This window comes from Phodopus roborovskii, unplaced genomic scaffold, assembly GCF_943737965.1.
Source record: "Phodopus roborovskii unplaced genomic scaffold, PHOROB, whole genome shotgun sequence".
NCBI classification, from domain to species: Eukaryota; Metazoa; Chordata; class Mammalia; order Rodentia; family Cricetidae; genus Phodopus; species Phodopus roborovskii.
The window spans coordinates 6,154,366-6,170,360 of NW_026126448.1; the positions used below are offsets into that span (position 1 = coordinate 6,154,366).

General features: G+C 41.5%; 2 protein-coding genes across 2 annotated transcripts in view; one reads left to right on the top strand and one right to left on the bottom strand.

The window, feature by feature from the left end:
• Positions 1-8,358, top strand: part of Efcab14 (EF-hand calcium binding domain 14) — a 35,858-nt gene extending 27,500 nt beyond the window's left edge. Inside the window, exons 9-10 of the mRNA XM_051188489.1 lie at positions 644-763; positions 6,297-8,358. Coding sequence (XP_051044446.1) covers positions 644-763; positions 6,297-6,472 — 296 coding nt within the window. The 3' untranslated portion in view covers positions 6,473-8,358. The remainder of the gene's footprint in view (positions 1-643; positions 764-6,296) is intronic.
• Positions 8,359-12,448: 4,090 nt separating this feature from the next.
• On the bottom strand, positions 12,449-13,612 carry Tex38 (testis expressed 38). The gene is made up of 2 exons (XM_051188299.1): positions 13,569-13,612; positions 12,449-13,193 (listed from the first exon to the last, which is right to left on the bottom strand). Exons 1-2 carry the CDS (start codon positions 13,603-13,605, stop codon positions 12,595-12,597), a joined length of 636 nt encoding a protein of 211 aa, XP_051044256.1. The 5' UTR covers positions 13,606-13,612; the 3' UTR covers positions 12,449-12,594.
• Between the last annotated feature and the right edge of the window lie 2,383 nt (positions 13,613-15,995).

Sequence of the window (15,995 nt, forward strand, 5' to 3'; positions counted from 1 at the left end):
CTTATGATAGCATTCTTACGGTATCATGGCTGGTGGCTCATACCCCCAGACCAGACTTAGCAGCCTACTTCCCAAGAAGTCAAAAGACGACTTACCCAACTAAAGCCTTAGCATCTAAACATAAATGATGACATCTGTACTATAACTTGAGTATTCTTTATCCAAAACATGTGGGGCCCAAAGTATTGTCAATTTGAAGTTCTTTCAGTTTTTTGAATATTTGCAGGTTATCTTTGAGTTGGTATTCAAGTCTAAATACAAAACTTCTCTCATGTTTCATATATACATTATCCATGTGGCCTGGTGTTAATTTTATTTGGTATTTTTAAGTCACCTTTATTTGATTATGACCCACCACATGAAGTTACATGTGAAATCTTTTGATTTAGGGCACTTAAGATTAGGGCTACTCAAACTGTGTAAGGGTTCTGTTTCAAACCTTAATGTAATACTGATTCCTCCTTAGTTGTCCACAAACATCCCTCAGTCCACACCTTTAACTTCATATTTACTGGGCTTCTTTAACTCTCAGCTACTTCTCTTAAGTTAAATATTTATGCTGTTGTCCTAAAAGGTAACTTTCAATACTAATTTAATTTGGTGTGACAATTGATTGTAATAAAGGTGTATGTGTTTGCTACAGAGCAAGTACAGAACTTCACATCAAATCCGTCAACATTGTCAAAATTTTCATACTTTCGTGGAGACCAAATGGAGACCCAGCTAAAACCTATCTCCTTACCAGGGATTTCTAGCATCAAAGGTAAGGTTAATGATGGATGTGTTCAACATTGTAACTGTTATAACTTTTTGATGTTTTCTTGTTTAAAAACAAAGACTATCTAATGGACTAGAGAGATGGCTTAGATGGTAGACTTGAGTTCAATCCCCAGAACACATGCAAAAAACAAAACAAAAAAACCCAGGTGTGATGGCATACAGTCTTATAATTCCACGCCCGGGGATATGAAGACAGATGGATCCTACTCAACGTCCAACCATCTTAACCTATTTGCTAAATTCCAAGATAGCAAGAAGCACTTTCTCAAAAGCAAAAAGGTCAACAGGGCCAGAAAGATGGTTCAGTGTAACAGCACTTACAGCCTGGTGACCTAAGTTCAATTCCCAGAACCAACTAAGGTGAAAGAAGAGAGCTAATTCTTTGAAGTTCATGCATACATATACAATGTAATAGTAATTAATTTTTAACTGAAGTTGTCCTGTAGCCTCCACATGCCTGCAAACACACAGAAACATATCACACACATAATTTACATTCAACATTATTGGTCCAGCTACAGAAAACTGCCTAAGTCTGAACAGCAGATAATTGGTTGAGAAGAATTCAAACTGAAACTGACTCCGAAGCTTCCATGCTGTCTTTCAGAGTTTTTTAAGGTCTTTGCTCAAAGAATAGGAATACACTTATAAGATACAGTCTCAACCAGGCACAGTGGCTCATGCCTCTAATCCCAGCACTTGGGAGGCTGAGGCACAAAGATAAAGAAATTGAGGGCAGCATGTGGTATATATAGTGAGATCATGTCTCCAAAGAAAGTCTTTCTTTCCTTGAGGATATGGTGTCTAATACAGAGGACAGAAAAGGCCAAGACAATTCTGTGAGATTAGCAAAATAAGTCTAAGTTGACTGTTTTCAGGGCCCTCTGGGATCCTGACAATGAGTAAAATAAATACCCATAGAAAAGCTATATTTCATCAAATGATGGTTGCTTTGTGCCCAGTAATGTCTTCTATCCTTCATTGTGATGTTGAGGCCTCCTGGTGTTCTTTTGATTGAAAAATCACCCAGTTCTGATCACATGTCCATAGGCTCTTCCCTTTGGCTTAGATGCCTTTGTACATAGGAGTACAAGCTTCCTGTACGTGTGATGATTTGTTTTGATTTCTCCTGTTTAGTGTATGCTACTCTGTTAAAATTTTCTGGGGAGAAACAAAGTTTAGCTTCCGTGAATAAAGTCTCAGTCCTGTTCATTTCCTAGCCTGCATCTCAGAGCCTGGAGACATGAGTGTGCAACTGAACAAATGAGTTGCTTGCATGCTTCAATTAATTAAGGCTTAAATTCTCTTCTTTTCCCCTCCCCTGTTTTCTGGAGAGGAAGGAGAGTCATTGTATCCTTGGAGCTGGAGCAGTTGTGAGCCACCCATCACGGATTCTGGGAACTGAATCTGGTCCTCTGGAAGTATAGTACACTCCTCACCACTGAGCCATCTCTCTAAACCCCTTTCCGTTTTGTTTGTTTGTTTGTTTGTTTGTTTGTTTGTTTGTAGGTTGATGGGCTTGTGTTTGTTTGAACTTTTTGGGGGGGTTGCTTGTTTGTTTGCTTGTTTGTTTGTTTGTTCGTTCCTAGACAGTGTCCCATATATCCCAAATTGACCTCAGTACTCTGTATACCTAAGGCTTGTCTTGAACTCTGGGTTACAGGTATATACCATACAACTGGCTCAGATCCTCTTTAAATGTTAAAGGCTTTTGTTGGAAACTTTCTAGTCCCACTTCTGAAATAATCTTAGTTAATTTTTTAATTCAGATTAACTAGTGCCATTAACCACCGAAAGATAAATACACAGAGGCAAACAGGGTCCTATGGTTTTTTTTTTTTTTTAATTGAGGTGTAATTCATATTCCATGTCACCCTTTTAAAGTGTATACTTGTGTAGGCCTTAGTACATTCTCAAGGCTATGCTTCATACTCAGTTAACAGTTCCTCCTGAGGCTTGCCAGACGCCTTGGGGCTTGGCATCAATCAAGCCTGACAACCTGAGTGGATCCACACGATGCAAGAAGAAACCCACTTCTCCAAGTTTGTCCTCTGATCTCCACATGTGCTTTGATATGTACACATGTGCATTTTCACACATACACACAGTAAACAAGTAGGAGAAAAATTTAAATTGCTCCCCAGTTTCCCCATTCTGGTTCCTGGCAACCACTGTCTCTGAATTTATGTATTTGGGATGTGTCCTTTGTAGGAATGGAATCATACAGTATGTGGCCTTGTGTGTGCTCTTTTGTCATATTGCTCTTTTCATATTGTGGCATGAAGCAGTGCTCCCTTTCTGTGACTGAGCAGTAGTTCGCTGTATGGTATACTCACTCATATTTGGTTCATCCATCCGTATAACTAGGTTGTTTCTACTTTTGTGCAATTAATAATGCTGCTGTGAACATGAGTGCATAGATTTTCACAGAAACATGTTTTTCTCTTGACTCAATGCCTAGGAATAAAATTGCTAAGTCATATAATTCCTGAACTGCCAAACCATTGTTCAGCATGTGTCTACCATTTTAAACTCTCATTAGCCATGTATAAGGATTCAATCCACTTTCCCTACATACTTCTTGATGGTGGCTGTCCTAGTGGTCATAAAGTAATTTGTGATCTTGAGTCTGTCCTTTTTTAATTTCTCTTATTTTTGAGGTTATATTATAATTACATCAACTCCGCCTTCCCTTTCCTCCCTCCAAACCCTCCCATCTCCCCCTCCTTGCTTTCTTTCAACTTCATGGCCTCTTTTTTCATTAACTGTTGTTGCATCTATGCCCAATCTATATAATGTTATTCATACATATGTTTTTCAGGGCTGAACATTTGGTATTAGATAACCAATTGGTGCACTCTTCCCTGGGAGAAGCTACTTCTCCTACTCTCTGCATTCCATAGTTGCCTATAGTTCTTTGTGTAGGGTTGAAGCCTCATGGATTTTCCCCCTCCACTTCAACATGTCTGTTGTTGTTATCCTTGTTCTATTCATATTTAGTCAGTCTTACCTGTGAGACTTCATGGGTGTATCTTCTGACATTCCTGAGAGACAAAGTCTCAAAGCAAACTCCTTGATTCTCTGGCTCTTGCAATCATTCCACCCTGCCTTCTGCACTGTTCCCTGAGCCTCAGATGCAGAAGCTGTGTTATAGATGCACCCATTTGGGACTGGGATCCACAACTCTGCATTTTGACTACTTCTGGTTTTCTGTAATGGTTTCTGTTTGTTGCAAAGAAAACGTTCCTTGATAAAGGACATTTCTACTACCCTTATCTGTGTCCATAAGGACAAATTTTTCAGAGTGTTTTTAGGATTTATGCTGGTTGTAGGTTCTCCAAGATCCATAACTTCACTAGGCCTGGATAATTGGTTACATTTCCAGTACTAGGCATAATTTCCCTCTTATTTTAAGTGGGTCTTAAATCCAATTAGAGAGCTAACAGTTACTGGCCAAGGTATGCATGCCACTCCTGCACTTCTAGGGTTACTGTGCCATGCCGGTCTTGATTGTGTTTCATAGGCATCATAGCAGGGCAGCACTCTTGGATGCTTCCCTCCTTTGGAACCTTGATTGACACCTTCTGATCCCAAAAAAGCTAGTGCTTAGGGTAGAGGCTTTCAGGTCAGTTCCAGCTCAGGGGCCTCTGGACTCTGTGTCTGAAATCCATGGTGTCTTCAGCAATAGGGACTATCTTCTGAGCAGCCAGGGCAATAGCAATAGCTATGTTTGGGGGAGATGACCAACAAAAAGAGGATTTCTTTGGATCTTGGAGAGAGCATTATCAACCCAGATGAGAAAAATTCACTTAAATGATATCTGTATATTTATACACCGACTTATGTATATTAGAGGGTTGGGTTTTTTTTTGTTTGTTTAGGTAAATAGTTAATAGTATGATTCCTTTTGACTTGTTCAGATGTCCTTATTTTAACTACTCCCTCTTTTTGTGTTTATCTCCCTTCCAAATCCCTGATTCTTGAGTTACTTAATTTCTGGATCCAGAAAGGCAACATTACATAGTAGAAAGAGCCGTACTAGGTAATATGAAAATTTGTAGCCAACGATGTTTGATACACTTCAGTGTTTTTTAAAGTTGGTTGATCTTTGTATTTTATAATCAGCAGTACTTAGAATGGCACCTCACATAAATATGTAGTACAGTATAGCAAAAGTATCTTTAGGACCATTTCAGAAATTGGAAACTCAAGTCAGCAACACAAATAGCAATTTTAAAAAATCAAACATTCTAACACAATACAATCAAAAGATGTACTGATTTGATGCTAAAGAATAGTGGCAAGAAAACATTAAAAGTCTTTGTTTTCTACAAACCATTATGTTTCTATAAGAAGAGCAAGCTTGATATATACAATAAAAACACTGTAGTTCACAGCCTACAATTGTCTCAAATCCAAAGCAGAGTGCTCCAGGCAGTATTTGGTAGTTACATGAAGACATATGCACTGTAAGGTGTACGTGTTATGTGTCAGTGCAATTGGGTAGTGCAGGCTAACACTCCCGGAAACACCTCAGACTTGTTAAGCATATGACTTTTATTTAACATTTGATCACTAAATGTTAAGGAGTCTTATTGTTGCCAAACTTTTCATGACCCCCACATTCAGGTACGTAACCCCTGTGGGTTTGCAGCTCATAGTTTAAGAAGCTATGCCATGTAGTATTCCTCTCATTCTTAAAGGATCAAAATTACTCTTTCTCATTTTTTTCATGTCTATGTGTGCATGCGTGTATGTGTATGTTGTGAATGTCTAAGTACATGTTTACATATGTAGGTGCTATGTATGAGTGTGTGCGTGTTTACACATGTGTGGTCTTGTACACATAGGTGTGTGCACATATTTTCAGAGGTTCCAGTTTGATGTCAGAAATCATCCCCATTGCTATTCCTGCCTCACTGAGACAAAGGCTTTTGGTCAAACCCAGAGCTGGCCAGTAGAGCCAGTGTCAATAGCAAGCTTGTTCTGTCCCCTGTCACCACTTTCTGAGGCTGGATTAAAGAAAGACCATCATGCCTTCATAGTACTTGCATGTAATGTGGGGATCCAAACCCTGGTTCTCAACTCTTGTATGAGGGTATGCACTTTAACTTCTGAGCCATCTTCCCAGCCTGGTCATTCTGATTTAATGAGATCTTAAATGTTATCTTTTAGAGTCAAAATCTCAACTAGTACTGGGGTGGGTAGGGGAGAAGAGGAAGGAAACTGATTGCTAGGTATTGGAGGTGGGTACCCTTTAGAGGCTAAAAAGGGGCTAAAGATAACATTTTTTGAAGCAAAGTTTTGGGAGAGTTTTGTTTTGCAAGGAAGAGGTTTGTTTACATGATGACAAGGTCTCACCATGTAGCCTTGGCTGGCCTAGAACTTACTGTATAGGCTATTCTCAAATCTAGAGAGATCTACCTACCTCTACCCATCCAGCCCCAAATGCCGAGATTAAAGATAGTAGACACCACACCATCTAAATGTCTTTTTTTTAATTCCTGTTTACACAGATCTTCAGGATTTATTCCACAAGGCTGGTCAAGATATGGATGGGATGCTGACCTACCAGGAAATCTGGAATTCCCTAGGTTCTGCCATGCCAACACCAGAGAGCTTGAGAGCCTTTGATTCCAATGGCGATGGGAGATACTCCTTCCGAGAGCTAAGAGTAGCATTAGGTATCTAATATTGTCAGGCATATTTTGAAAAGGATGTGTACTCTGCACTACCTAAAATCTACTTATCTTAAAAAAAAAAAAAAAAAAAGAAAAAAAGAAAAGAAAAGAAAAACTTTTGACTTAACCCATCAACCCTCCAGCCCTTCACAAAACTGTAGCAGACACATTGCCACCTTTTAACTTGTTTGAAAAATGCTATCTGGGGGGGGAAAAAGTTATTTTTTTAAAAAAAAATTACTTATAATATGATGTTGTTTGGAAATCTATGATTTCCTGAAGCCAGTAAGATCTTGTAACTTAAAAGTTGCCAGGAGAAAAATAATAAAGCCCTCTATGTCTCTCCTGTTTTGAAGGGAAGAGAACTTATCTTTTGAAGCTGGAAAGTATGTACATAGAGTTAATAAGTCACTGTTTATATTTCATATGAATTTGCCTTAAATTAGCTGCACTTTATAGAACCTCAGAATGTCTTTTCTTTGAAAGATGAGTCTTTTCTGTTTGTAAATATATAAAATGAAAGATTGTGCATATTGTGTAGAAAGTCAAGAGAATGACTTTGGACAGGATAACAAGTGACTTGTAAGTAATTGACAGTCTGCTCTGGGTGGTAGCTGAAACTGTCTGCATCTCTTTAAGGCAACCCTTAAGACCATAGCGTTTGTTTGGCCTGAGAGCTGGGGCATCAGATCAGGGAGTGGATGCTGTGCAGAGGGTGCCAGCTCCAGACTCAGGAAAGTCAGATTTGGGGTCATTGCTCCTATTCCTAACATAAAAACCAGAGAAGTCTCCTTATGATTTCCCTCACTTTTAATTATCTTTCTTCAATGTTTATGAGCATTAAAGTTATTCAGTGGGGAATTATGTTTTCCCCTCAAGCAAACTAGATTGTCTTCTCTACCCACCCACTGGGGACTACCTTAAAGTCATGACTGCCTACCTTTGGCATCATGAGAAGGCTCATGTCCTTGGTCACTTTGTCAAATTAGTTGTCCAGAACATTCGAAAAAAGCTCTGAGTTTTGACTCGGGAAACATTATCCTTTGGGATTTTACCTCTGGACTAACCATGAACTTTCTTGGTTTTATTTCTTGGCAGGAGGCCAAAGACAAAATGTGGTCAAATGACATGTGAAATCATATTCTTTCCACACAGTTGTCTACTCAAAAGTAGCTATAGGTTTTCTGTCCAGAGGATGCCACAGTGAGCAGGCAAGCTTAGAGCAGGGCTGTCCAGTGATGGTGGCAGTTTTTCTAGACCTAGAAAGCAATTACAGTGCTTGTCTCTTTATGCTCTTTGTGGGCAAGTCATGAAAGGTCTGACTAGAAGGAAATCACCAACGTCACTTATGTTGAGAACACTTACAGTGTTCTTAGGCGTCCCTGGGCAGCATGAAGACCCCACAGAACCTCACTTCGCCGAGCCAGTCAGGGAACACTGGAGGAGCTGTGATGCAGGCCTCTTTAGTACAGATCATTCCTGTTTAATTTTCTTCAAGTTGTCCTGTCAGCTGTAGATAGTCGTACAGTGCCCTTAAACCTGGTTTGTTTTGTATCTTATTGCCTTTACATGACGTTCAGCTTGGTGTTGGCCTCTTTTTTCCCTAGACATATTAAAACTCAGTGAAGGCAAGATAAAGTTTCCCTCTGCACGTGTCTTCTTATCTCACGTTTCTCCCTCTTTAAATTTTTTGCCTTAATGTTTGCCTTGCCCATCTATGCTGTCACTTTCTTGGAAAGGTTGAAAATACACTTCAACATTATCCTGGCACTTTAGGTAACTTGAAAGTAACTCTGGTTCTTCTGGCTGCCTCCTGTACTCCCCCTCTTTTTAATATATAGATATAAACCCATACAGATTTTGTAACAACCAAATAAAATTCTAGCAATAAATTGAATTATTCTGCTATATTTGTATATATTGTACCGTAAATATTATGTCTGTACCTGGAAGGTTTTTTTTTTTTTTTTTTTTTTTTTTGAGAACTGATTTATATGAAATATACTGAGGGTAATGTAGCTTGTCCTTTTTAGTTTCAAGTTTTTATTTGTAGGCAGATACTTTCATGACACCTTAACTCTTTGTGGTATATGCTTTTCAGTGGGGAAGCAGGGTTTATTTCTTGGTCTTTCTTCTGTTCTTTCCCCTTCAAGCTTGTCTGCCAGCATCGCCCCTGAGCCATGTGTTGTCCCCTCCCCTCTCCTACCAACTTGCCCATAGGTATCCATAAGTGTCCTCTGACCTGTAACCCTCTTCTCATCCTGCCTGAGGCATTACCAGATCTCCTGGGCAGAGGTAGGTATTATCCTCTTTTGCTAAAAATTAGACAGTCTGATGGCTGAGGAGCCGCAAAAGCCTGTCACTCCGTGCAGATTGGGGTTTCATTTGTACATTGTCTTAACTTGTGCATCCAGTGCCTTGTGCTAGTCAAGCTTCACCAGCCACAGACCACCCCTGAGAAGAACTGGATGGCTTTGGGTTTAAATCCTTTGGCCTTGTCAGTCAGCAGCTCTCTAGTGCTTCCCACCTTGGTTTCTTAAAGCACTTCTCCTTGGCCCTTTGCTTTATGGCTATGAGCCATGTAGCATAATATATACTGAATAACCTTCCTCAAGCTAGTCATGGTAGCACATGCTTCTAATCCAGCCCTTGGGAAGCTGATGCAGGAAAATAATGAGTTCTCGTCCAGTCTGGGCTACATAGTGAAATCTTGTCTCAAAAAAAAAAAAAAAAAAAGTACCTAGCTTAAAGATGACTTCGGTGGCATTTAAGGAGCAGAACAGTGCTTGCACTTAGAATGAGTCGAGTGCAAAAGAGCTAAGGAGAGTGGACAATCGTATTTCACTACCAGCTCCTTCCCCTTCCATTGCACTTTTCTCTTTGTTGTTTCTGGACACAGCCCTATCAGCCCCCCTCTCTGGTCCCAGTGTCACAGTTGAAGATTTTGACTGTGACAGGCTCACACTCATAATGGCCTATTGAGTTGTTTTTAGTGACAGCTTTTGTTTGCTACACACCTCATTGGCTTGCTTACCAACCATCTAGATGTGGTCCCTTCTCTCACAGTCAAGCCAGAATACATATGGGTATTCCTGAGACTTGAAAGAGCGTGTATTGTTTGTTATATGAACCTAACCTACCTTGTTGTTTTTCTCATATTAAGAAATGTAAATCTACTTTATATTAATGGAGCTATTTTGGTAATGTATAAGCAATTTTGGTTCTGTTTAGGGAGTAGATTTGAGGTTTCCATGACTTCATTTGAGCTGTATTGATTTCCTATAATATAGCTACTTTAACTTATCTGAATAAAATATTTCCTTTCTCTCACTGTGTCTGACTGAAATCTTCCCTGCTTCCCCTGGTTACTAAAGGGGGAAACTTGCTTTAGTCCCTATTTTTATGGACTGCGTGCTACGTCCTCTTGAAATCAAAGGCTGTTAGTGTCACCAAACAGTATTCAAGAATCTGACTTAGGAAAACAATGTTTTATCAAGAAGGCTCCTGAAGGTAACCAAAAAGCAAAAGAAACAAAACAAAAACCCTCAAGAACTGTCTCTATGCTGTTGGTTGCCTGGCAGACCGCTTTGTTAAGACCTGCATGTAATACTCCTTTGCTGAAGTCACCACACACTTTGTTCACAGAAACTGGGAACTGGGCAGGAGGCTTCCTTCCAGATGGATAGCCTTCATAATGCATGAAGGTGCTCCCCAGGCTGCTAGAGGAAAAAAGTCATCAACAGTCAGCTGTGGACCCTGTGTTCAATACTACTGGCCAGCCAGGCAAGATATGCCCACTGGTACAATAGTAGCAACTCTATTACAGGACTAACCAGCTATTTTCTGTTTGGAATTGAGGCCCGCTCCATAGCAGGGAATTCATGATCTAGCATCATAAGCTCAATCAAAAGCCTGTGGTTGGGAAGGTTAGAGGCCATACTACAGAGACTCATAACCACTCAAGTAAGGGTTGAATGTTCATCCATAAATGAGACCTTTAGATAGCCCCTCCATGTTCAGGGCTCATCGCAGAAGAAGGGGAGGACAGAATAGAGGAGCTGGAGGAAGGAGTGGGGTGGTGTAGAACACTGATGCTGAGCATGACGAAGCTGTTACACTCTCAGACCCATTATAGTTGTGATTACCTGCACAAGAAAGACAGCCTGACAACATCCAGTCATGGGCCAGGAAGGAGCTCATGAAGCCCCACCCCTCCCTGAGGACTTAAATGCAGTTAATGGTTGTCATGAATGGGAAATTTATTTTAAGTAATGTAACCACTAATGAGCAATGAAATTCGTTGTTTTTTGTTTGTTTGTTTGTTTTGGTTTTGGTTTGGTTTGGTTTGGTTTGGTTTCGGTTTTCAAAAAGGACATAGAAGAATTTCAGTGTTTGACTTGAGTAGTGAGGGCTGTAGGGCTCAGGCTTTAGGCATATCCAGGATGAGAGGGAGCAAGGTAAGGGTGAGGAATGAGGCTGCTCTGATGTCCATTAGAACCTCCACTTAAGGACTGTTTTATATTTTCAGATTCTATTTAAAGAGCATGGTCTTTAAAAAAAAAAAATTCTATTGACTTGTGGGGGTAGAAAAGAGCTTAAAAATCCATTGCTAGAGAGAGTTTTTATGGACCAGATGAGGGTTTTTCTATGTATTTACCAAGTTTCTGGGCATCCCCATGTCTCTTCCTTACCATACATACACAAAATCTCAGGAAAGTTTATACATAAAGCTTATACCATTTACAAACATGTTTGGCTCATTTACCTAGTGAAAGGTCTGGGAATAATATATAAATGGTAGAGCACTTGCTAGGCATTGAACAAATGCTGTGTTCAATTCCCAGCGGGGGCTAAGGGGTCCAGGAGATGAAAAGAAATTCCTATTCTATGGCTGAGCCACTCCTTCTAATCTTAAAACTGGACTAAATCGGTAGTATTAGTCTTTGTCAGTCCTTTAAGGACTGTTTTTCAGGAGATACTAACATCCCCATGTAATGGATCTTAATTTTTGAGGAAGAAAGATTTAACGGTGCTAGAAAGATAACTCAGTGATTAAGAGCACTGGTTACTTTGCCAGAGGATCCAGATTCAATTTCCAACACCCACATAAAGATTCACAATTCTCTATAACTCCCGTTCCAGGGAATCTAATGCCCTCTTCTGGCTTCCACAACACAGACATACATGAAGGCAAAACATCTATACACATAAAATTAGGGAAGAATTTAAAGATATAAACAATAAAGCCAAATATAGGGATACAAACCTGAAATTCAGCACTCAGAAGACTGAGGCAGGAGGATCAGAAGTTTAAGAGTAGCCTAACATACACAAATTCCAAGCCAGCCTGGAGTACAGTGAGCCCCCATCTTGAAAGAAAAGAAGAGAGAAAAGATACTAACTAGTTGTAATTCTAGAAGATGCTCTGACTAACCAGTCTGCCAGTCAAGTTAATGACAACCCCACACACTAATGCTTCTAACCAAGCTGTTCTAACAAGACATGACCAAGTAATACACCATGGGGTATGGTAGAAATACCAGAAAGTTAGATGCCAGGAAAATGTGAACTGGAGGACAGCTAGCTGTGCAACAACGAAGGCACAGGCATGTGAACCCGAGTCCGCATCTCTAACGGGACAAAGCCAGCTAAGAATCAATACATGGCAAATAACAGTCTGGCTATTCTGTAGCGTCATTTATTAGACCTATGACATAGGCAGTGTGGGCCACCATAGCCCTCAACAGCTGTCCTCTTATGGCAGCTGTGATTCACATCCTGCTGAACAGTAGTGTCTGGAGGCCTAGCTCAGAGCCTGGTACTCGTTTGGGTTTGAATCCACGATTATTGGTTCAGTGCCTCCCAAATAACTAACCTGCAGTTCCCAGATCATGCATCGGTGAAACCCATGGCCAGATTGATTAAAGTGCTATAACCACATGCTAAAGACATTGCTCTTCTAGGAACAAATGAGACAGAGGAGAGACTTGGACTTTTTTTTTCTTTAAATCTTTCATGATGTGATGTCCAAATGGCTCTAACCTCCTTGTCAATACCACTCCTTGAGGTTATCTCTGTTTTCTACCAAAAGGAGCCTTTGATACCTACAGCTCCCACCCTCAATGAGAGGAGACTACAGTTCTGAAGCAAAGGGCTTGGCATTTAAGCAGTTTGTTCCATGGGCCAGTATGGGGAGGGAACAGAAATGGACATTCTTTTCAGGGCAGTTGGCCAAAGGGTAGGAGACAGAGTGGCTCAGCATGGGAGGTAGGTTGCAGAGGGACAGGGCAAAGGGCACCTCCTCAAAAATGGGAAGTGGGTGCGGGGAGTCAGTCCGAGGCTGTGGCATTGTTGAAGACAGGGGCTGCTTTGGGCCCACCAGAACATGGTGCAAGGGACCGGAGGCTTCACCTCTGGGACTGCTGTCTTGCACAGCATAGTTCCCACCTTCAGAGATATCCAGCTCCCACAAAGAATCTGGATTCTGATCTTCAGTCTTGGTGAGAGCAGGGGGAGGGCCGGTGTTAATGGCTGCATTCAAGCCATGGTGACGCCGCTTGTTTATCCAGTACAATAGTGGGCTGTAGGTGAACATGGCAGCTCTCATCACTTCCACCCACTGCTGGGCATGTTCTTCTCTCTGCAAGTTCTTCTTCCAGTGCAGAAAGATAATGCAACTGCCTATCAGCGAGGAACACAGCCCCAGGAATCCAATGCACAAGGAGATCCACACTAGGGCAGTGAGAAAGAAATCTGATGTGCTCATGTAAGGTCTGCACTGTTCCTCATTTCCCTCCTTGACCTCATCACCATTACTCTTTCAATTCCTTCCCACCCTCCTCATTCTCTTGCTCAACACTAGACTTCCAAGTTACTTAAGGGATCATTTTAGCTATTTACAGATTAGTAACACTAGGTCTAGAAATGGTAAGAGCTAAGTCAGCCTTCCAGGAGTCCTTATGTTTCCAGGAAAGATTATCATCTAATTGCTTAGCACTCCAAGAGACCACCACTCCTCCACCCATGCAAAAATATTTTCCCTACTTATTTGTCCCCCATGCCCAAGAACACAAAGTGAGGGGCAGGGATTAGAGATGGTACACTTACTGCCAGGGAGTCTCAGGTGCTGCTTTTGGGAATCCATAAATGTCAGCCTTGGCACCCTATCACTCTGGGGAAAGGAAATTCATATCTCTCCACCAATAGGAGTTCTCAGAAGGCCCAGGCCTCATTGTTCTCTAAAGGAAGGGTCACCGGGTTCTGTCCACCGGGCATTCCAGGGGCCATGTCTGTGGAGTAGTCTTGTTAATGAAGGGAGGTACCCATCGTGGCATCTCATAAACGATTACCTGCTGCTTCTACCAAAGACTGAGCCACCAGGAGAGTTGTCTGCCCTCATCCTTGCAGTGAACCAGTAGAGCAAGACCCCAGGAAAGGACCCTGGCACTCTCAAGGAGCTAACCATGTGGTTAGTGATTAAGGAAACTCCACTACATACCTTCCCGATTCCCATTGGGACAGACAGCACACAGAGCACTGGGCATGCCTGCCCTCAACAAACCTTGGACCAAGCTGTCAGAAGAAAACTGGCTCAGGGTAACCAAGAAGTCAGCACATCTTTTATTTCTGTTTCATTTCCTTCCTTTGACAAGTGCTGGCAAGTGTTATTGGGCCCTGTGGGAGCTCTCCTCTGTCTGGTCCTGTGTCCATTTCCATCCTAATCTCCCTCCTCATCCTTCATACTTCATTCCCAACAGACATTCCCCACCCCCACCCCTGCAGTCCCTGCCTAACTACACACACACACACACACACACACACACACACACACACACACACACCAGTCAACTTGAGAATTTTGTTTATGCTGCTTCCTCTCTCCAGAGTGTGACTTCTTTCATTTTACCACTGAGAACTTTCTAGGCTCAGCTTAACCCCTGCTGTGTAACAAATAATCCTTTCAGTTCCCTTCCCAGATGTGATGTAAGAGTTGTCTAGTCCAACTCCCTTCAGATGCCTGAGCCCTGTGGCAGCAAATCTCACCTACCCAGCAACCAATCCCCCAGGATTTATTAAAGTCAGGACCTTGCTTACTACTTTTTAAGGCAGCTTAATCCATTTATGGGTAGCTTAGTTAGAAAGCCCTTGGGAGTTAAGCCTAAATTAACTCGTTGGAGGATATACCAACCGGTCCTAACTTAAATTCTTACCATTTAGGTTTTTTCCTATTTATAGTCTCCCATTGTGCCTTGAGACACTTCTGGTTACTTTTAAATTTCTGACCTAAATACCAGACAGAAACAATGTAAAGATAAAAGGTTTTATTTAGCTCCTGGTTCAGAGGGTTCAGTCCATAGTTGCTTGGTCCCATGTGGGTGGGCAAAACATCACAGCCAGGAGAAACATATGGCAGAAGACCAGCGCTCGCTCACATGCTCACATCGCTCACATCGCTCACATCGCACCAAACAGGAAGCTGAGTACAAGGCCAGAGGCAAGGTCTGAGCCATAAACGTTCAAAGTCCTGCCCTTGTGCCTTTCTTCTGCCCAACCTCTTCCATTTCCACAGCCTCCCAAAATAGTGCCTCCAGCTGGGGACCAAGGTTCCAAACGCCAGCTCATTGAGGACATTTTAGATTCAAACAAGAGCCGGCCCTGTTGACAGATTTCTTTCCTAGAATGTCTTTGCCTTTGGCTGTACTTTATTGCTGCTTTTCCTCCTCCTTTGTTGTTTTCCTCTTTCTCCTGGTCTCTAAGTGTTTGCATGCTCCAGGGCTCAGTGTCTAGCATTCTATCTACATTCCCTCCTCAGTGGGCATACCCATATTTATAACATTAAAGGACACAAATACACTGATGATTCACAAATTCATACCTCCAGCCTGGAACACACCCCAGAACTTCAGATTCACATACCCAACAGTCTGGTTGACATCCTTGCTTGCCTATCAAGTTATACTTAATCTTGGGTTTTAAGGGAGGAAAATGATTCACCTTTGGAAGTTTCCATATTTACTTCACACACTGGAGCAAATTCTAGCAGTCAGGATGGTCCTTTGAAGAGCAGGCCATGTTATTCCTCTGCTCAAAGCCTATGGCAATTACCCATCTCATTCCAATTGTAAGCTAGTTCTTAACCACAGCCTCCAAAGCCCTGAGCAATTTAACCACCCAACTCAATGTCATCTCTATCTCTGTTCCCTCACCCACTGGGATAACTTTGTGCTGTTTCACAAAAGTATAATCATGTTTTGCATTTGCTGTCCCCCTTGGCTAGTCTGTTCCTGCAAGTCTCCATATAAACTATTCCCTCATTTTACTCAGATCTTTTGCTTGGGTGTCCCTTGTCTTCCTTTGATTTTTCTTCATACAAGCATTGTCACCTACCTTTTCCCACTAAAATGTAAACTCCATGAATTCATGTAAACACGGTGCTTGCATTACTTACTTTTCCGTTGCTGTGATAAAAATACCATGACTGAGGCAATTTACAGGACAAGGATCTTTTTTGGCTCCTAGTTCCAGAAAGGGCGT

Coding starts and splice junctions, on each gene's coding strand:
- Tex38 (XM_051188299.1), bottom strand. CDS start 13,605: ATGGATTCCCAAAAGCAGCACCTGAGACTCCCTGGCA. Junction 13,194..13,568: donor GCACCTGAGACTCCCTGGCA/GTAAGTGTACCA, acceptor TCACTGCCCTAG/TGTGGATCTCCTTGTGCATT.